The sequence below is a fragment of the Haliotis rubra genome, unplaced genomic scaffold (genome assembly GCF_003918875.1).
Source record: "Haliotis rubra isolate DU_JTF1 unplaced genomic scaffold, ASM391887v1 Scf166, whole genome shotgun sequence".
Taxonomy (NCBI): Eukaryota; Metazoa; Mollusca; class Gastropoda; order Lepetellida; family Haliotidae; genus Haliotis; species Haliotis rubra.
In genome coordinates, this window is record NW_025765625.1 from 137,650 (window position 1) to 160,171 (window position 22,522).

The 22,522-nt window shown below is 43.1% G+C and overlaps 1 protein-coding gene across 3 annotated transcripts in view; it reads right to left on the reverse strand.

The window, feature by feature from the left end:
• Positions 1-21,961, reverse strand: part of LOC124272079 — a 61,986-nt gene extending 40,025 nt beyond the window's left edge. Inside the window, exon 1 of one of the 3 annotated variants that reach the window (XM_046707218.1) lies at positions 21,614-21,961. In XM_046707218.1, the coding sequence (XP_046563174.1) occupies positions 21,614-21,668 (55 nt within the window). In that variant the 5' untranslated portion in view covers positions 21,669-21,961. Of the gene's footprint in view, positions 1-2,649; positions 2,751-21,613 lie in introns of those variants that run through there. The other 2 variants (XM_046707219.1, XM_046707220.1) reach the window with 2 other exon arrangements.
• Between the last annotated feature and the right edge of the window lie 561 nt (positions 21,962-22,522).

Consider the following 22,522-nt stretch of genomic DNA (forward strand, 5'->3'; position numbering starts at 1 on the left):
TAAGATGTGCCTAAGTCTAAGTTGTATCCCTTGCAAACAGATCACCGCAGACAGGGTAACACGATCTCACATCCTTTAATGTAGTTTGGGAGTGAGTGAGTTTAGTTTTTCGCCGCACTCACCAATATTCCAGCTGTATGGCGGCGGTCTGTAAATAGACACTGGACCAGACAATCCTGTGATCAACAGCATGAGCATCGATCTGCGCAATTTGGACCAATGACACGTGTCAACCAAGTCAGTGAGCCTGACCACCCGATCTTGTTAGCCGCCTCTTACAAGCATGGGTTACTGAAGATCAATATTCTAACCCGGACCTTCACGGGTCTAATGTAGTTTTGGTATGACGTGTGTGTGGTGAGGCCCCACACCACAATCTGTTTCTCATGGTTGTAGACTGACTGACTGACTATGGTTTTACGCCGTTTTTAGCAATATTCCAGCAATGTCACGGCGGGGGGACACCAGAAATGGGCTTCACAAATTGTACCGATGTGGGGAATCGAACCCGGGCCTTCGGCGTGAGGAGCGAAAGCTAACCACTAGGCTACCCTACCGCCCCTCATGGTTGTAGAACAACTAAACAACTGCATGTACCCAGGAGTTCGCGATCGTGGCCATGGTAGCACTTCTTGATGAAACCCGTCGGGGCGAACAGGGATTTGATCCCATGATCACGGATTCCGGGCGTGTGCAAAGGGGAGCAACTCTGCACAGAAAATTGCGGTACCTGAAAAGACTGCGCATGACAATATAAGTTACAATATCTATAACTTTTTCTTAAATAGACTTCAAAATCTAAAAAATCTTTTCTGCTTTTTAACGTGAGTGAATTTGGTATGCGTTTCTTTTATCAGCATTCTTGAAACATAATCGGACCAAACTGGGATTGGATTCACAGGCGTACCTAAGGGACGCAACTCTGTATAGTGAAATTGCACAGCCATTGAAGACTGGGCCATGCGTTACGCACAATATTCTACGTAGACAACATACAGACAACAATAAATGGATGCTATATATATATATTACCTTTTATCACCCAAATAGTCGAATTACAATATACAGAATGTCACGTGTATAGACCTAGTGGGCCTACTGGATGACAGTCGTTGAAGGCCGCCCTCGTTAACACAGCCACACGTCTGATAAACATCGGATGACAAAAATAATAAAAGACTTTCATTGATCGGCCATAGGTCGAGTGTGCATCATATATCAACGACAACGAGGTATAGATAGGGCGTCGGAGGCATGGGGAATGACTAAGCTCTAATGGAACCATTATACGGTATTTGCTGGCCAAACGTCAACAAGTGAGTGAGTGTGTTTAGTTTTACGCCGCTTTTAGCAATAATGCAGTAATATCACGGCGGGCAACACCAGAAATGGGCTTCACATATTTACAGATAAGGGGACTTGATTTCTGGCCTTCAGCGTGAGGATTGAACGTTTTAACCCAGGCCTATTGCAGAGAATTTTCATATTGCGATGCGAAAGCATGTACTGCAATATATTGCATGAACGTTTTAAAACAAAAACATAATCTTAGGCTAAAACACAACAAAATCACTAGGCTTGAGTACCCTTTACCGCCCAAACGTCAACGAACATTTCCGCAAAGGCCTGAATGAAAAATTGCGCAGCCCTACTACCCTACCGCCCAAACGTCAACGAGAACAAAGGCATCGGTTTTATGTATGGCAATACGTATCGTTTTCATGTCTGAACCGGTAAAACGGTATTTTACAGAACAGGAAAAAACGTCGACACCTCCAAATTGTATGGCACTTTTAACGAAAAGAACCAATGCTTATATTTGGGTCTGGGCTTCACGAATTATGCTGCTGGACATGCTGAAAGAGTACTGTTGTATGCCGCGTTTAGTAACTTTCGAGCAAAATCACGCTCTTGAACACCAGAATCGGCTTCACGCATAGTACAACCCATGTTGAAAACAGAACCCAGTCTTCAGTGTGACAAGCGAACGCTTCAACCACTAGGCTACCCCTCTTTCCTCTTTACCGGTTAAATGAGTAAGCGACTTACTTTTTACGCCGCTTTTAGCAATATTCTAGCAATAGCGGGGGACACCAGAAATGGGCTTCACACATTGTACCCACGTGAGGAATCGAACCCGTCTTCAGTGTGATGAGCGAATACTTCAACCACTAGGCTACCACACTTCCATCTTTACCGGATAGCGTCCGAGTGCACTGTGGGCAGTGGGGTAGCCTCGTGGTTAAAGCGTTCGCTCGACATGCCGAAGACCCGTGTTCTATTCTCCACATGGGTACAATGTGTGAAGCCCATTTTGCTGATGTCCCCCGCAATTGCTAGAATATTGCTAAAAGCGGCGTAAAACCAAACTCGCTCACCCCGAGTGCACTGAAATTCTGTTCCGTTCTTCTGAGTATATTTTCTTTATCGTGTATATGAAGTCAAGCTTCTAATTAACGCGGAAATTGAAACACTGTGAACCAACGTTCAAGCAACACTTCATCGTTACTTGTTTACGATCTGCGTATAAAGTGTTCACCAAGAAAATCTGATACGAGAACCACAAGTGACCACACGAGATAAAGCCTGAGCGCCAGATATTAAATAATTCCCGTGCTGCCACCCAGTGTGTGAATGTTCTCCTCATACCTACTTGAGCGTCATCTGTAAGCTCTCTGGTTCCATCAGAAACCAATGGCCTCCTCTTGGAGCGATCTGTATGCCTGGCTGACTAGACACGAACTGTGCTAACACCGATCTCGCAGAACAAACAATGGCGCAAAGACCGACGGTCGGATTCAAGCGCAGCGAGTTTTGCACGGACCACACGTGTCGGTTTATTATACCATTCGACGAAACAGTAAATATCGTGTATTACGTCGAGGTCCCAAAACACCTCAGTGCATTATTTTCACGAATACACGCTTTCGAGGTCTTTCTGTGACATAAATAATTCAACAGTCGCCGGAAGCATGCGCAGGTACGCGAACTGTGACCCTTTGTTTCGATGAAAGGCTCCGCGCGGAAGGTGCACGTGCATTCCGTGGCGCCCGCCGACCACATTTTTGCCTCGTGCGGATGTTTGGAATGGTCTAAGATTTATGTAGGGGTGTTTGGTTGTTCAGGCTATGTCACTACCCGGAACAAAATTCATGTTGAGGACAATAGGATGACGTCACAGCCGGAGCGATGACACATCGACAGGCGCCGGTGTACATACTGCCGTAATACCTTAAAAATATTGAGCCAGACTCTAAATTACCAAAGTAATTTAAACACCTGTTCGCCCCCGATTATGTGTCTGGGTTCGTTGGCACCAAGTTTCACCAGTGTTCCACCAAGTGTTAACGTTTGAAACAGGCATCACATTTCAATACGGTAGAAGCCCTGTTAAACAAAACCCACTTCACCTGAGACCTGCGTCTGTTAATCACTGCAGTAATGAGGGGAGAGTCAGTGCGTAGCTTTCAGCAGCATTTTAGAATATCAGAGCTAGGCTTCTAACGTTGTATCAGGGATAATCTACCACACGTTATATAGTCTCCCTGGTTGTATATACGGTTGGGATAGAACCGGGACTTCGGCCTGACGAACTAGCTCTTTAACCATTTGCCTAACTCGTACTCATGCGACCATATGTCGATGGAGTTCTACAGACTATAATATAGAACGGACACACAATACCCTGAATCACGAGGATGAGACTGGTATTTACTGAAAGATGTAGTGTTTTATATATGTACGTAAATATGTACTAGGTAAGTTTATACATTTGAACTTCCTCCAGTTTAGAAACAAAAGCTTCACTTTGTGTTAACTCGTGAGGGTAAATAATGGCAGTGCTTTTGTTTGTTGTCTAACGCCGAACTCAGTAGATTCCAGAGGTTTTATCTAAAACCACTCAATAATTTATGTTTAATATCATTGTGTACATAATATCATTGTGTGCATATTTAATAAAACGTAGGTCTAATATCATTGTATGCATATAAAATAGAACGTAGGTCTAATATCATTGTATGCATATAAAATAGAACGTAGGTCTAATATCATTGTATGCATATAAAATAGAACGTAGGTCAAACTATAAGACATTAAATCTCTTTCTCTCTCTGTCTGTCTGTCTGTCTCTGTGTGTGTTAAACTATACATTTCCATCAAAGGGCAATTTTAACTTCGAATTTAACAGTAACAGAACAGAGATGACTGCACATATCGATTTTGATCACGCGATTCGGGTTAGCAAACAAACTGTAACAGTCAGAGAATGATTCATTACTAAATCCATGAGCTATCTTTTGTTGCACGTGCATGCGTTCTGACGTGTGAAACAATGAGCGCGTGAAGACAAACGACCTGACAAGTGCTGCGGGCCTTTTGACAGACGCGCGGAGTGCACACACGTCACGAACGTGATCATCGTCCTTCACCCTCCAAGTACATATTCAACATGGCGTTGTTAAACAATGGCTGCAAAGAGCAAATAGTGGTTTAAAAACATGTGTAATGACCTTCGTGTCTAACGCTTGCCATGTACCAATGCATCACCGTATTGTTTGGAAAGTGGAAACATGGCCTTTGTTACCCAAAACACAACTACGTTAGGACATTTAACACTACCACGGTAGATTACGTAATGTAGTTTGACATGAGTCAAACAAAACAGCTTAACCTTTAACTAGAAATTATCATAATCGTTGTTCCAAAATTTCAGAACACATTCGCCTCAGCGACCTCGATGTTAACGCTTGACCGATCACCCCAGTTCCTTACAACATGTAAGTTATATTATTGTCTTACGCAAGTCTTGCCCCACCCCCACATGCTACCGGTTACTGCAGCGCGACCCCACATTAACCTTCCCTGGAAGGAACTCGGGGGTACCGGGTCTCTCTTCCGACCGAGTTCCCTTCCCTCCGACAAAACACGTGATAAAAATACAATATTGCCGGCGTAATGCTCTAAAGTTAACTTCTATTTGTACACTAAATATTCACAAAGTCAAAACCTGAAATGGATTTTTAAACAGTAAAATCCTTGTTAATCTGTTTAGTGTAACGGTACGCTTTCGGTTCGGGCCTTCGTAGATGCACTTTTTCGTTCAGCACTACAATACCAGAGTTGCTTGTTCAGCCATTGCTTTAACCACGGAGATAAACACAAATCTTAATCATGATGTTGTCGTAAGAGGCGACTAACGGGATCGGGTGGTCAGGCTCGCTGACTTGGTTGACACGTCATCGGTTCCCAATTGCGCAGATCGATGCTCATGCTGTTTATCACTGGATTGTCTGGTCCAAACTCGATTATTTACAGACCGCCGCCATATAGCTGGAATATTGCTGAGTGCGGTGTAAAACTAAACTCACTCACTCACTTAATCATGATGAGTCTGGGCCTGAGTGAGTGAGTGAGTATGGTTTTACGCCGCTTTTAGCAATATTCCAGCAATATCACGGCGGGGGACACCAGAAATGGGCTTCACACATTGTACCCATGTGGGGAATCGAACCCGGGTCTTCGGCGTGACGAGCGAACGCTTTAACCACTAGACTACCCCACCGCCCCTCTGGGCCTGGGAACTAATCGGTAAGAATATTTTTTACTTTCAATATCACCATATATTTGAATCTAATATCCATATAAAAAAACACAACAATGTTCGTTTGTTGTTTAATGCCATACTGAACTATATTCTAGCTTGTATTAAATTGGAGTCTGACCAGACAAGCCAGTGATTGATATTTTGAACACCAATGAACACCGTTGGGGTAGGATGACTTAAGACAATTCACTCGGCCTAATCATCTAGTAACCCTAACATTGCTGGGGACATATTCTGGACCGGAATCTCGATGGGATGAAGCAACATCAATGCCCAACACAAACTGAGCGCTCTTCTATTATTTTCAATGTACCCCGCTTACAAGCGAGTAACATTTCAATGTACCCCGCTGTCAATGGCAACTCATTTGGTACTTCGTGGTAGTAATTCTTTATCTCGAATTACATTGAATCACGTAAGATGTACGGAAATTACCGATGTTTTGCGAATGCAAATCGATGGAAGGGAGATAACTCTAACTCTGTTATTTCTTGTCAAATTTTTTTAGCGATGGCTACAAAAAGATTTGTACCCGTGCTTCAAACAATTCAAAATTAACATTAAGGTGTTCGGTAAGATAAATACGTTGTTCACTGGTCCATCGGGGCCCATGGGTTGATGTACCCTCGATGTTTGTTTATGTTCAACATAAACAAACATCGACGGTACATCAACCCATGTCCCCCACGTGACCAGTAAACAACTTATATGTGTTCAAAGACGCATAAACCAAACCCACTCACTCATCCACCCACTCGCTCGTTCGTTCACCCACCCACTCACTGACTCATGCATTCATTCATTCACTCACTCACCCAGTGGGGTCGATGGTCAGTGGTAGTGGTGGTTATTATTCAACGTTATTAAAACGCTCACTTGTCACGTCTAAATAAATTTTCGATCAACAAATGGACTTTGATACCATAACTTCTCCCATTTTGATGAAACGCGTGATAGTACTTATGTGTTATTATTACGGTGCTTAACGTCAGAAGAGTATACCAAGTCAACGTGACACAGAACTACTACAAGAAAAGATTACAAGATGTATTCGATATACAGTGAATAGTTATCTCCTCACGTATAAAGCAGGCAATGGCATATCAACGATGCCATAGACAAAGCGGGAATAACTAATATTACGCCATAGTTTCGTTCCGGAAGTGACGTCACCACACATCCCCTGTTAACTGAGCCCAGAATTCCTTGCGCTCGGGAGAGTAAGTTGGTTGGGCGGCTATTTTTAGCACTATATGTTGCAAATATGTCTAAAATGAAGCAGTGTGAATAGATGCAGAGTATTTATCAAAAAGAGATTGGTGGTCTGGACACTCGACGATTCACTGTCAGGCACATGTATAACATTCCCGGTCAGTCATACACTGTTCAACGTAGGTACAGTTCTTTCCTTGCTGAAATGGCAACCAACGGCCTTGACCTCGTGACCGGGAGGAAGGTCCACGACCTATGTCCGTCTGCTTAACAAGTCTTTGGTTTCTAAATTGATTTTTTTTTTCGACTTTGAAGCCTCGAGAACATTTGAACACCTTTGAAGCCAGGAAATAGAAAGTGATCACGCGAAACGTTCACAGGGCGTCGAGATCGATGACGCCGACTGTCTACGTCCAAGTTAATCCAGTTCAATTACAAAAAAGTAAGATGAATATGGGTTAACGTGGCGGTCATTATTTATTCACTTACATACCGACATGCATGCACATAAGTCTTGGAGTGAGCGAGTTGGGTTTTACGCCGCTTTTTTTGGGGTGCAAAATTTGCAATATCACGGCGGAGGACATCAGAAATGGGCTTCACACATTGTGCCCTTGTGAGGAATAGAATCCGGGTCTTCAGTAGGTGTATAGGGGGCGTTAATGAGGCTACCAGCGTTATAGCGTTAATCGATAGTTTGGCTAATTTGGGTGAGGTTAGACGTTTGGGTGAGGTTAGACTTTTGTTTTATCACGTAATATTTTGACCTAAATGGCCCATGAATCCATGTGGGGAATCGAACCCGGGTCTTCGGCGTGACGAGCGGACCTTTAACCACTAGGCTACCCCACCGCCCCTGTAGGTGTTGTGTACATCTAGACCTGTTTCTCTTTTATAGAGCTAGCCCACTGAGGTAATCTGAGTGTTATACGCATGCCTGCTCATACAAAGTACACTGACTCGAAGCCAACCATTCCCCGTTTTATTCCCTTCATGCCGAGCGCCAGACAGGGCAACAACAACTATCGTCTATTAACGATTTTTGGAGTGACGAGGCCGATCGAACCAACGATCTTCCACTCTTTCTAATAACAATAGCGGAGGCGTCCAAATGACACAAAGAGTTCTGAGTTCTATCTAAACTGCGCATCGGGTTTATCCCTCATCGTGATAGCTTCGGACGCGGTAGATGCCTTCCATGAAATTAACAAGCACTCCTGGTAAATGAAAGACAGCGCCGTTTCGATTTCCCATTGTACGATAACCCACGTAAACAGTTCTTGAAGGTGATGTCATTCAAGCCACTGCTAATTCAGGAGACAAAGATAACGTTTGCTTCAAAAACAATGAAAAATGTTTTCGCATGCCAAATTCCTTTTCAGTGTTTACAGGTACAGACTGATATGCAGCCTCGCCCAGGTAACATATCACGTGATACCGTCCGTGATCGTACTATATGAGTATAGACCGAGTTCTTTAAAAATGGAGGGACGGAACTGGTATAAACAATATGTCAGCGTCAACTTTTTGTGGGAGGGACATTGGAAGTTTACCACTACTCGGCACTTAATCCTTTAGGTCACCTCAGCCAGTTTTCGGAGAGAGTGAGTTTAGTTTTATGCCGCACTCAGCAATCTTACGTTAACGAGTTATGCCGTCTCCCTACAGTGACTCACAGACAAGTCTCACGTTGTGCTGAAATCACCCTGTTAGTGCCCACAACATGCACTTGTCTCGCATGTTGTTTGGGAAAAGAATTCCAGATCATCCGGGGATGCAAAACACTCAAACCAAGAGCTCACTAGTGCTCCAGCCTTACAACGTAAACTGCCAAGGCCTGACCCTGTGCCCTTCCTCTGTATTTCCCTACCTTCAGTTCAAACACAGGCAGCCATTTTAACTTCCCATGTGACCTTCACCAACCATCTGACATTTGACCTTGGTACCCGGATGTAGAAACTACTTTCCACATGTCCGCCGCTTAGCTATAGGCGGGGATTGGGGCACGTTTGGCTGGTACGTATTACTAACATAAACATAAATGTTTGTTTTTTTCTGAGAAATATGAAAGAAGCAAAGCAGGATTTATAGGGAAACTGACGTGGAAAACTGTAGTGGATGTTTTGCAGGGTGTGATCACTGTGTTGGCTGCACCTAGGGAAAACATATTGAATGCTTAAAATATACATACGAAACGAGTTTAATATGATCGCTTAAAGAATGCTCCTCTACAAATATGTAATATTCCTCAGACTACACACGTTAACGTTACATTTCTGATTACGTTTTCTCAGTAAAGTGCAGATTCTACCGCTTGTTGGGGTTAAGTCACATCCGGGATTTGAACCAATACACTCAGAGTCAGGGTCGGCGCACAAAGCGATCTAACCCACTCAGCCATCGCGGCTTTCACAGAAATCTGACACTGGCAGTCTACCTGGGCCCCGTTTCAAACCTATCGTAGCGCTACGACTGTCGTACCTCCCATACTGTAACATAGACTGACGACAGCCGTAGCGCTACGATATCTTTGTGAAACGGGGCCTTTACGTTGTGTATACCTCTTATAAGTTAAACTTGGCACGGCTCCTACGGCCAAAGCTATGACTACTATAGCAGTGTCTTCTCAAAAGAGTTAGTAAAAGTATGAACAATGGTCTTCGCCATTGTGACACGATGGTACGTAAAGTATTACGACAAACATGGATGCCTCTACCCATTCTTCTTCCTCTAAATAGGGGCGGTGGGGTAGCCTAATGGTTAAAGCGTTGGCTCGTCACGCCGAAGACCCGGGTTCGAATCCCCACATGGGCACAATGTGTGAAGCCCATTTCTGGTGTCCCCCGCCGTGATGTTGCTGGAATATTGCTTAAAGCGGCGTAAAACCAAACTCACTCACTGATTGTAGGGGGTGTATAGTCAGTGATCCTCTAAATTAACACGGGGAGACAAGTCGCAATCCACATGAGGAGACAAGCATGTTTTGCTGTGGAACTTTTTCCCTGCAGTATTCACGTGGAGATCAGACCGCCTCCGTGGTGTAGTTTTTAGAGCGTCCGCCCGGAGAGCGGAAGGTCGCGGGTTCGATCCCCGACCGCGTCATACCAAAACACGTTAAAATATGGTACTTGTTGGTCCCTGCCTGGCGCTCGGCATTAATGGGTACAACAAGGACTGGTCGGCTCGGAGTCAGTATACTGTGTCTGAGTGGGGTATTCATGCTTCACTGCGGCATGGTATTTCAGTGGGCTAGCACTATAAAACCAGCTTAAGTCTGGGCTAGTACAAGCAGCCGCACATACACATACACATGCATGCACGTCGCCATATGAGCGAAATATTCTGAAGCACCACGTAAAAACCCAATTTCACCTCACCTCACGAAGTGGAGATCAGTTCTCCCTCAGAATCAACATGCGGAGACACGTATGGGTACAAGGGACCTTTTCTTCCTTGGAATATAGATAAGCATGGGGATTATTGTTCCCCGGAACAGACAATACTGAGAGTATCACCTGAACATCGTTTTGTACGCGACAACATAATGCAGTAAATACCAGTAAATGAGTTTCATATTTTGGTAGCCCAGAACCCGACCCGGGACCTCAATATGGCTTGCTTCTAATCGAACACCACAATCACACACCACGGCCAAAAGCTGCACCCTAGTCATTGGGTCAGTCGGGGTGACGTTTCACACACAGTAACATATGGACACTGTTTCTATCAGGGATTGGCGAGACTCCCCGCCTTCAGGGATGGGTGGTATGCAAAACGTGCTCACACACTAACTAGGTAGTCATCAACTGGGCCAAACACAAAGTTGGTTGATGGTTGGTTTGTTTAACGCCGCACTCCAACTATATTGGGGCGGTCTGTAAATAATCGAGTCTGGACCAGACACTCCAGTGATCAACATCATGAGCATCGATCTACGCATTTGGGATGCGATGACATGTGTCAACCAGGTCGGCGAGTCTGACCACCCGATCCCGTTAGTCGCTTCTGAGGACAAACATGGTTTGCTGAAGATCAATTCTTACCCGGGTCTTCCAGGGCCGCCAGGCACAAAGATGCCTACATCAGTCAAGTATGTTACAAAATCTCTACACTTTTCACTTCATGAACTAATGAACATGCTGTTTCAATGACCGCAATGCATGTTGGTTGTTACCTTCAGATACGTGCAGAGATGTAGAGAATGGTGCGAGATCTTCTAGAAACATGACAGTTAATGAGCTCAGTTTTACGCCGCTTTCAGCAATATTCCAGCAATATTCCAGCAATATCAGGGCGCGGGACACCACAAATGGGCTTCACACATTGTACCCTTGTGGGACTCGAACCTGGATCCTTGGCGTGACGAGCGAATGCTTTAACCACTAGGCTACTCCACCGCCCCCAGAAACATGTGAGAAAATTATATCAATGGAAGATGGTTCTTCTCAATTACTAAATGATGCTCTTTTCCCTAAAAATCAATGACACTGCGTTATGAGCAACATGCAACTCTTAGCCTAACGCTTAGTCTCAGAATATACTTTTCTTAGAAACAAATAATTCCTTGAATGGAAAAGGAGCCCCAGTGAGATGGGAGATTTTTTATCCTGAACCTGATGGAATCTAGACTTGCTTCATTTAGGGCTTTACGTTGCACAAAAGGCTTGGCGGAAGGGAAAATAATGCAGTTCAGAGACTGTGAGACAGACTACCCAACTTCGTACGATGTCACAAAACGAACCGTGTCAGTCTGACCAACCGATACACTTAGTGTCCTGAGACCTATTTTAGCTGAGAATTTCAAAAGGTTGTGATGATATGTATGTGCTCAGTTTGAATCAAGAAACAATGAATGATTCATGAGTTACTCAAAACGAAACCACGTTTGAACTGAATTCAAACCTATTGCACTGGAAACGCATAAATTAAACAAGATTAGACACATTCAGGATAGCAAAGGGCCCTAAGTCGATGCATGCCTGATGTGTATGACGTTCAATGAACAATGTTTCATGACTTATGCTCGGGCGTACGGGCGGATGGACATACGGACCATTGACGCGAAGCATGATTCAATATCTCCACCAAAAAACCTCGTTCGGGCGGGAAACAAGAACTCATTAGTCCAGCCTGCATCCTAAACTAAGTGTCATAGTTATACACTTACGATCAAATCATCGTTTCGGAAATCAAGGATCGCTGATTTGACCACAGGGAGGTCATTAGCCATAGGTCGTACTTCAAGTACAACTTCCGGTTGATGACGTCAGTTTCCGGAAACAAAACGCCCGGGACGTGACCGACCGAGAACGATTTTTTCTTTAACCCACTTAGATAATTAACAGTCCGAGCAGTTCTGAGAATGTTAGAGAACAGTAGATGATACAACTCTGCTCGACATCACTTGCTCCCAGCAAGCGGATTCGTCCCATTTCGATCGATATTACGCCTGTACTGTAAATAAGTACCAGGGTCACAGAATCTCTCCTGGACATAGTGAGTGAGTGAATTTATTTTTACGCCGCAATTAGCAATAGTCCAGCTATATGGCGCCATTGGGATACGATGACATGTGTCAACCAAGTCAGCGACCCTGACCACCCGATCCCGTTAGTCGCCTCTTACGACAAGCCTGGGTTGCTGAAGATCAATTCTAACCCGGATCTTCACGGGTCCCTTGATATAGGGGCGATGGGGTAGCCTATTGGTTAAAGCGTTCGCTCGTCACACCGAATTCCCGGGTTCGATTCCCCACCTGGGCACAATGTGTGAAGCCCATTTTTAGCGGGCTCTGACTTGGTATTGCTTGAAAAGCGATGTAAAACTTCACTCACTCACTCACTCTCCAAAATATATTAGCTTGGTTCCCCGTGTTTGTTGCACTTGCTCAAACTTGAGCAGCGCAGCATACGAAGGAAACCAGGCTGGCTGGTATGTTTGTTGGTCCTTGTCCGGAAAGACGTGAGGGGGCACCCCCTGCTCCCTGGCTGCCATCTTTAACGTTTTGTTACAATGCGTTGCTATGACGACACATTGCTATAAAACGGTTTCAGACAATAAAAACTACGGAGCCAGAGAATCAACAGGAAGTAAAGCAAAAATTACTGAAGATAATCGCTTCGGTATATTTGTCCTTATTGGTAATAAAACGTTACAAAATCCACTTCCCACCAACACAATCAATCAGAACCAGCCAAAACCAAGGCGACATTTTACGTTGTCTTCCTCAGATGGAAATAGCAATGCATGTTCTTGCATCCAGGTCAGTTTGTTACAACATTAGGCTGTCCCTCCAGGGCATGGACAGCGTGCTCACCGAACATGGTGTTGAATGAAAAGAATGTAGGTGTGACTATCAAGCATGGTCTGTAATGCTGCTGTCTGATGAGCAAGCCACGCTCCTCTCGCCACGCCTCGACCAGCACTCCATTTTGAAACTAGCGTCTTGCACGTGAGAACACTTCCTACCGGTAGTCGTGAACTCAGTGTGACTTTTCAGATTGTTTAAGTTTGATTTTGTCTCAAATCAAAGTGGATATCGTGTACATCCAGTCGTTTCTGGGCGCCATGCATCAACATAAATCGGGCTTAACATCGAAGGAGCATTTGTGTTCTGTGTACAAGGGTAAAGACATAAAGCCGAATAGTTCTTAGAAATCATATTTGTCTCAGGAACTCAACCCACCCTTCATGTGAATCAAGATTTCGTGATATTGATCTGGACCCAACTAAAACACAAACCGTGTTCGCAATATGGCTGTGAAACTGCTTTGACACATGCCCATGAATTTTCTTAAAAGGCATATTTGACTTTAACCCATGAAAATACCAAAAGATAAACTTAACTGTGGCACATTATTACCATCCTATGGTGACAATGTCCTTTGTTGAAACCATTTCATTCGTTTGTTAGTTGGCATTTGAATATCAACGCTGGCAGAAACGTTTTAAGAGTGGGTGTTTGTTGACATAGTAAACTGTTAACTGCATATCCTATTTCTGGAATAAAACATAGTCGGACTTGACAGCAACCATGTTAAAAATTCGCTATCGTTAAAGTCCGACCATTTATGAAACAGAAAGAACTTATATTAAAATAACACCTTTGCGGGACAAGCTCATCATTCCGCATGGAATGTTTTACATTGCCCACACAAAAATGAGAAACATATTTTCTTTTTAAGACCTAATTTAAACCGTTCGATTAACTACAAGAGTCCGACAAAAAGTTTCAGAATACATATGGACAATGCTTTATGGACCGGCCGACGTTGGAGTGTACTTCAAACACACGCACTTGAGGTTTAACAAATCAAGTTCAGAATCCAAAGCGGAAGGTCTGGGTCGGCCCCTGTGATTATAGAGTGCGTATGTGTTGATGCCGCTTTTAGCAATATTCCAGACAGTCACTGCCCGAGACATCAGAAATCTACGCTTGTAGTCGTGTTGGGAATCGAACCCGGGTCTTCGGCGAGACGAGCGAACGCGAAAGCACTTGGCTATCTCATCGCCCCTGTAATTAAAAGAGTATCTTCCATTACACGACCACGAGAGAGACACCTCCATTTGTCCATGTTGACTATTCGGAAAGATAAATGACAAAAGCATAAATAATTCGACAAAAGACAGCCAGCGTTAGTGCTATATACCACAGTCACAATCAGTCACATTTTCCATGGAGCAGCAAGACATCAGCCCCAGAGACAACCACGACCCCTTCCCATGTTGTGTCTCTAAACACTGACCACTGATTAGCTTCGTGATGATTCCATGGGCTGTTCGTCCATCAATAACACACGCACCGCGCCTTGGCAGACATAATGGAAGAGCAGTGCCCGGAGATATTGATACGGTTGCGATCGAACAATGTTGGCCGTGTTACAGTTGGCGAGCGGATTCAGGACATAGTGTTTATTTGTATATATTTAGCTACGTCGACGCTTTTTGGGGGTCGGACTGGGAATAGTGATTCTGGTTGAATAGAAAGGTGGTCGTGTTTCATGTAAAAAATCAGGAAGCTGAAATACTGTTTTGTTCAATTTTAATAATTCAGTACACGAAATATCATATCTGGGGTATTCTGCAATGTGTTCACATGAATTCTGCTGAATCGTTTCTCGCTATTGATACACCAGAGACTTTCCGCCTTATCTGCTTCAGCATCTAATTTGAACCGCCATGACGAACCCTGATATAATCAATACTGTCCTGGACCAGGAACGTTTGTTACTCGTGGTGTGTGATTTTTGGCCTCTGAAGAGCCGGACGTGAGGCAGCAAAACCCCACTTGATTGACTATGTGGGTCAGTGGTTGGGCGCTACCGGTAGGGTGGGACATGCTTAATCTTTTTGTAAACACCCGGTGTAATCGGGACGCTTACTTTCAGTTATCCATTCATATAATTTCACCTGTTACACCCCATGGAATCTGTATCAGCGGATAATCGAGGTTATTTTTGTCTTTGGCGTTGACGTTAACATTTAAAGGGTGAGTGTGTTCCATATGCAGACTACAGTCAACATTGCGTCTAAGTCCTGGCAATGTAATGTGTGCTGGAACATCGTTTCTGATTAGTTAAGATAATCATAAATTTCCCTTTAAGGAACACCAGCTCCACAGTCCAAGCAAATCCAAAGGATTCAAGCAGTGACGTGTATCAGGGCTATTTCTGTTGTGCAATAATCGTACTCGATAACTGGTGGGATGCTACACATCACAGGAGAGAAAATGTCGGTTTCATATTACTATATGCAGGACCGCGAATTGTCCCTTTCCCTTTAAAAATTCCATTAAGCCGCTAAGTGTCCAACTATAATATTTAGTTAATCTGCTTCAAAATTTCAAACATAAAACTGAAAAAATGAAAAACAAAAAATAGTTCGTTACCATCCCTATCTCTATCTTTCAAACATCAGTATACATGTATAACCATGGTAACCTACACGTGGACACGCCCTGTTTCCCAGTCACGTGGTTGTGATGAAGGATATCACTATTAAAGACTACAATAAGCATGCTATCTGAACGAGGTGCTGGTTCAAATGGGAGCAAGTCGTAACTGACAGGCGCTGTATAATCACTGACTGGAAACAGACACGCCCTCTGTCCCTACAACTCACATGGCAAAACGTATATGTGTGTATCCTGTGTGACGTTGCCCTAAATAGCACAGAGAGCAACGTCCGAAATACGTGTTGTAGGTCCGTAACCGCTGGCCGGACAACGTGTCGGACACGTAGAACTTCGATGGTTCCTTTAGCCCTTAGTAAATTTGCATATCGATTTATTTGTCAAATATATTTTTTTATTATTGAACGAGTGCCTGAGGAGTTTAGTCAGCGTCTGCAGTCTTTGTGTCGCGAAAGCATTCTGGCATTTCTTATTTTCAACACTGACAGACTGTTTTCACAACTACTTAATGACTGGTTTTATCGTTAGTGAACGTACAATGTTTACGGACACTACCGATTTATACCGAATGTACCTAGCACTATACTGCAACTTGAGAAAAATGACAAAAACATTTTCAGTGTCGGGTCTACTTCAGACCCCGGTCAGTCGGGAACCAGAAACACACATATTGTTCTTTTGTCAAACTGATGTTCTCTTCATAATTTTGCTGTATTGAACGTCAATAGTTCCACCTAGATGTACATATAAGTTCATAATTGCCATTACTCGGGCGGCAAGTGTACTTACTTTGCCAAACGCACATGCGAGGCATTGTAACACCATGTTCTTAAATGTGAATGATACAATTAAACCACTTTGGGCGTGATGTCGTTCATATTATTTCATTCAGAGCTTGTCGAGCCAATTACTGAAATCTCGTACAGCCAGCTGACATATGTACCTCCAGCTGACATACGTGCGTGTGTGAGTCACATATATAATCATAAACAAACTCAAGTAGGCCTTAAACACCTCCTTGTATCAGTAACACGGTCCGGCCAGTTCGTCCTTGTTCCCCTACTTCACAATTCTTCTATGTCGCATGTTTGTTTGTTTGTTTGGTTGTTTGTTTGTTTGGTTGGTGTTTAACGTCGCAATATTCAAGCGGCATGTGATGGTCTGTAAATAATCGAGCCTGGGTCAGACAATCCAGTGATCAGCATCATGAGCATCGATCTAAGCAATTGGTATACGATGACATGTGTCAACCAAGTCAGCAAGCCTGACCACCCAATCCCATCAGTCGCCTCCTATGACAAGCATGGGTTGTTGAAGACCAATTCTGTCTCATGGAACGAGATGTGATATTTGTAAATCTTTGTCCGCTCTTATATTAACAAACACATTTGAGAAACCTGTAATCGTGAGTTCAAAACCCAGATTCAACCTGATTACGTATATACATCCTCCTACACTAAATACCTAAAGCTGCATAAAATAAAATCACTTGGAGTCTTGGCGGCGTCCTCGCGGAAAGACAGAACCACTCAGACGTACTGCGAACAGCGCTGTGTATATCAAGTGTAAACCACCGTTACTAATACGGTCGATCTTTCCGAAACCACGTCTTAGTGCTAACTGAAGTCTCACCAAGATCAGAACAATCTTCCGCAAATTATGACCGACCAATATAAGCGCTAACAGTCGACATTATCCGATCAGAATGAAGTTTTCGTGAGCTTTACAATCCATTTTAAAAATGGCGACTTCCAATCCGGATTACGCTGTATTCGATTCAAATTTGGAAAGCAGTCTGAAAATATTCGGGAATGTATAATAGACGGAAAATATTAAGGAAGTACGTTTAAAGTCCTACGGCAAGTCACTTCTCATGTGCATCCGACCCGAGAAGATCCGGGTTAGGATTTGTTCCTCGTCAATCCTTGCTAGTGGTTAGAGGCGACTAAAGGGATCGGTTGCCAGGCTCGCTGACCTGGCTGATGCATGTCATGCCAATCACATGATTGTCGAGTCCAGACTCCTTTATTTATAGATCGCCCTCATACAGCTGTTGTGTGCGATGTTAAATAACAAAATAATCAAACGTGTATCAAACTTAGAACGAGAGATTTTGACGAGAAACCTGTTGCCTTGCATTCGGAACCAATCGTACAGCTCGTAACTGTTGTTCGGAATGCCCTGTTTTAACCTTTTCGATGATTGATGCACTTTTTCATGTCGTAAGCGACACTGAAATTGGTCAGGTGAAAGGTCATTCTGCCTCGACCTGTACTAGTATGTCCTGATCTGATAATAACCAAATTATATTCAAAAACATAAAACAGATGAATGTTAGTTTATCAACAACATGCAATGTTTATCTATACCTCCGTGGCATGTACGTGAAGGTCCAACATACACATGGATGGCAGTTTGTTATTGATTGTTTAACGTTGCACTCAGCAATATTCCAGCTATATGGCGGCGGTCTGGTAATAATCGAGTTTGGGCCAGACAATCCAGTGATCAACATCATGAGCATCAACCTACACAATTGGGATACGATGACATGTATAAACCAGGTCAACGAGCCTGACCACCCGATCCCATTAGTCGCCTGTTACGACAAGCATGGGTTACTGAAAATCAATTTTAATCCGGATCTTCACGAGTCCTTTGAGATAAAAACATGTTGGCATGGTGTAGAATAAGGTAAGTTGAACAGGGTATATAGTGTGTAACTATGAGTTAATAGATGAGTTGAACATTGTGTATTGTGCGAAACTCTGAAATAACGTTCGAACGCTGGGCAGGGTATAAATGAAACAATGACCTGATAGACGAGTGTGTGGCCCTGAGTGCATGATGACTACAGTTAGCCTACATTGCCATGGAACACTGTCTAACCTGCAGTCATCTCATATGCTGAAGACTAAAGTTAGGTACGATGTAACACAGTGTAACCTCCAATAATTGTCAATATCAAGACTAAAATTATTCTAAAAACAGCGTAACCTTCAGTCATCACATATACTGAAGACTTAAGTCAGCCATGATATAAAACGGTGTAACCTTCAGACGTCACATATACTGAATACTAAAGTCAGCCATGATATAACACAATGTAACCTTCAGACGTCACATATACTGAAGACTAAAGTCAGCCATGATATAACACGGTGTAACCTTCAGACGTCACATATACTGAAGACTAGAGTTAGCCATGATATAACACGGTGTAACCTTCAGACGTCACATATACTGAAGACTAAAGTCAGCCATGTAACACTGTAACCTTCAGACGTCACATATACTGAAGACTAAAGTCAGCCATGATATAACACGGTGTAACCTTCAGACGTCACATATACTGAAGACTAAAGTCAGCCATGATATAACACGGTGTAACCTTCAGATGTCACATATACTGAAGACTAAAGTTAGCCATGATATAACACGGTGTAACCTTCAGACGTCACATACACTGAAGACTAAAGTCAGCCATGATATAACACGGTGTAACCTTCAGCCATCATACACACTGAAGACTAAAGTCAGCCATGATATAACACGGTTCAGTCACAACCTTCTAGTCACGCCATGATATATAACCTGAAGACGTCAAAGTCACTGAAGACTGATATAATGATATAACACGGTGTAACCTTCAGACGTCACATATACTGAAGACTAAAGTCAGCCATGATATAACACGGTGTAACCTTCAGACGTCACATATACTGAAGACTAAAGTCAGCCATGATATAACACGGTGTAACCTTCAGACGTCACATACATACTGAAGACTAAAGTCAGCCATGATATAACACGGTGTAACCTTCAGACGTCACATATACTGAAGACTAAAGTTAAAGTCAGCCATGATATAACACGGTGTAACCTTCAGATGTCACATATGTCTACATACTGAAGACTAAAGTTAGCCATGATATAACACGGTGTAACCTTCAGATGTCACATATACTGAAGACTAAAGTTAGCCATGATATAACACGGTGTAACCTTCAGACGTCACATATACTGAAGACTAAAGTCAGCCATGATATAACACGGTGTAACCTTCAGACGTCACATATACTGAAGACTAAAGTCAGCCATGATATAAAAGTCACGGTGTAACCTTCAGACGTCACATGATATAACTGAACCTTCAGACGTCACACTGAAGACTAAAGTCAGCCATGATATAACACGGTGTAACCTTCAGACGTCACATATACTGAAGACTAAAGTCAGCCATGATATAACACGGTGTAACCTTCAGACGTCACATATACTGAAGACTAAAGTCAGCCATGATATAACACGGTGTAACCTTCAGACGTCACATATACTGAAGACTAAAGTCAGCCATGATATAACACGGTGTAACCTTCAGACGTCACATATACTGAAGACTAAAGTCAGCCATGATATAACACGGTGTAACCTTCAGACTCACAAAGAATACTAAAGTCAGCCATGATATAACACGGTGTAACCTTCAGACGTTATACTGAAGACTAAAGTCAGCCATGATATAACACGGTGTAACACGTCACACTGAAGACTAAAGTCAGCCATGATATAACACAGTGTAACCTTTAGATGACACGGTGTAACCTTCAGACGTCACATATACTGAAGACTAAAGTCAGCCATGATATAACACACTGTATCCTTCAGCCATAACATATATTGAAGACTAAAGTTAGCCATGATGTAATACACTGTATCTTTAAGCCGCCATACGTGGAGCGGGCATTGGGCACTTCCGCGTTGTAGAACACGTATTAACGCAAAGTACCGTGTATGCATTTAATACATACGTATTTTGTCTGCGCTCGGCAAATATTTATATTATACAGAAAAGCTGACTCCCGTTGATAGAGGAACTCACTGGCCGACATACATATGGCGCATGCATTTAATTACACGTGGAAAAACATGTCCGTTGCTTTTTGTGTTTAGTCAGGCTTCGTCACTAGAGAAAGTATCCTGGGAGCTCACAAAACAAAAGCAACATCGTGTATTATTATATCGCGGATCGATTCTCATCCAGATACGGAAAATTCCCACTGGAGAGAGATGAGGATGACCTGATTTAGGAGCATCAGATGTTAATTGGCATCACTGGCAGTATCAGTAACTACCAATGTCAAGGACCTTTTGATTTGTTTCATATCTAATACGACTACCGCTTACGGTACTGCTTCATCAGCTACTGCCGGCCTTAAACAATACTCACTCGCTGACAACACAACAGCTGCCACTACGAGTGACTGCTTCACTAGAACAGCGACATCTACCAAAACGACCATCACATGTTGATATATATCACTAAAACCTTTTCACAAAGTTATGTTTAAGAATCAATACTGTGCTTATATTTTGTGTTGCAACACGTATTTGTCCGTTCTGGCTCTACCCAGTGTTTACATCGGCTACTTTAATGCATGGTCTGACTAAAATCTGCCATGCTTGTAAACACAAATACCATTCCTGGAAGACACGACTTGAATTATTTTCGGTACCGTCTCACCGGGGTTGAACATATACTCCACGCTCTCGCCATGTGTCTCAAGATCAACTCGGGTCAACATTAATTTCAATCTGTGCATTATTCGATACGAGCGTCTGTTCGACACATGTACCCGTCTGGGGTGCACGCACTGCAATAAGGGTCACGACCGGGTTTTAAAGTCCGTCTCTACACCACTTGCCATGTTGACATAATCCACGTCTAATTGACACCAGGCTTCTGCAGCTCCTACACACGGCGTTCTGTGAATGAATGAACCACCAGTGTTCTCACCTGCCTCCATACAACGTCAGCCTCCGCTATATCCTATCTCACATCATCTACAAAAGGTCGTGTTTAAAATGGCATCTTCCCAACTTACCGGTCAGCGCGGAGCAGACGACCCAGTTCCAAGCTGTGGTGCTCATCCTATCCATAGTCACTTTCTCGCCGACCACAGCCAAGGACCGGTCGTGTAGTTGCGATGTCCCTGTATACTCTCTGACTCACTCTTTGGACTGGCCTCCCGAGTCAGCGCTCTGTTCTCTCAAGTTACCAAGCCATCCCGCGCCATACTGCTACCACTCGCGTCAGAGAATGGACTCATCCGGGGTAATGTCCATATTACAATATTTCCATTGATTGTGTCGCCCCCCAACAGGTCTGACGTAACCTATTAATAGGATGAACAGTAAAAGCCACGAGACTTGGCACAGCGCTCATACATTTATTACGATGGATGGACTGCGCGGCACGCTTAGAAAACTGACTTACACCAACTGAGCACCGTCTTTTAGTAATGTAAGAAATGTTTCCGGACAGACTCCCAAACCAAGACACGATATGTACAAGCTCTTAAAACTTTCATTGTACAGGAAATATTAGGCACAATCGAGTGTCGATGCGTTCATGTGGTTGTTTTCGTACAGCACTTATTTAGAGTTGAATAAAATTCGTTATAAATTGGTGTAAACATTAAACAATAAAAATATACAAGTTAGTGAAGCTGGGTTAATTGATTTTTTGATAAAAGTTAAAAGTACGTTGTATGTTTCTTTATAGTGTTTGATGAACTTTAAAACGGATATCATTCACAATAAACCAGGGAAACTAGTTTACAAATGAATTGTTTATAATCTGTTAAGTGTATGTTTGGATGAATGACTCATGTGACGTAATGCTTTCAAATGTAAAAAGCTCCAGGCCTCGGATATTTGCAATCGTTTCAGTATGGTATGATCAATTAAAATACGTTTGAATTTTAAGATGGAAAAGAACGGGTTATTGTTTT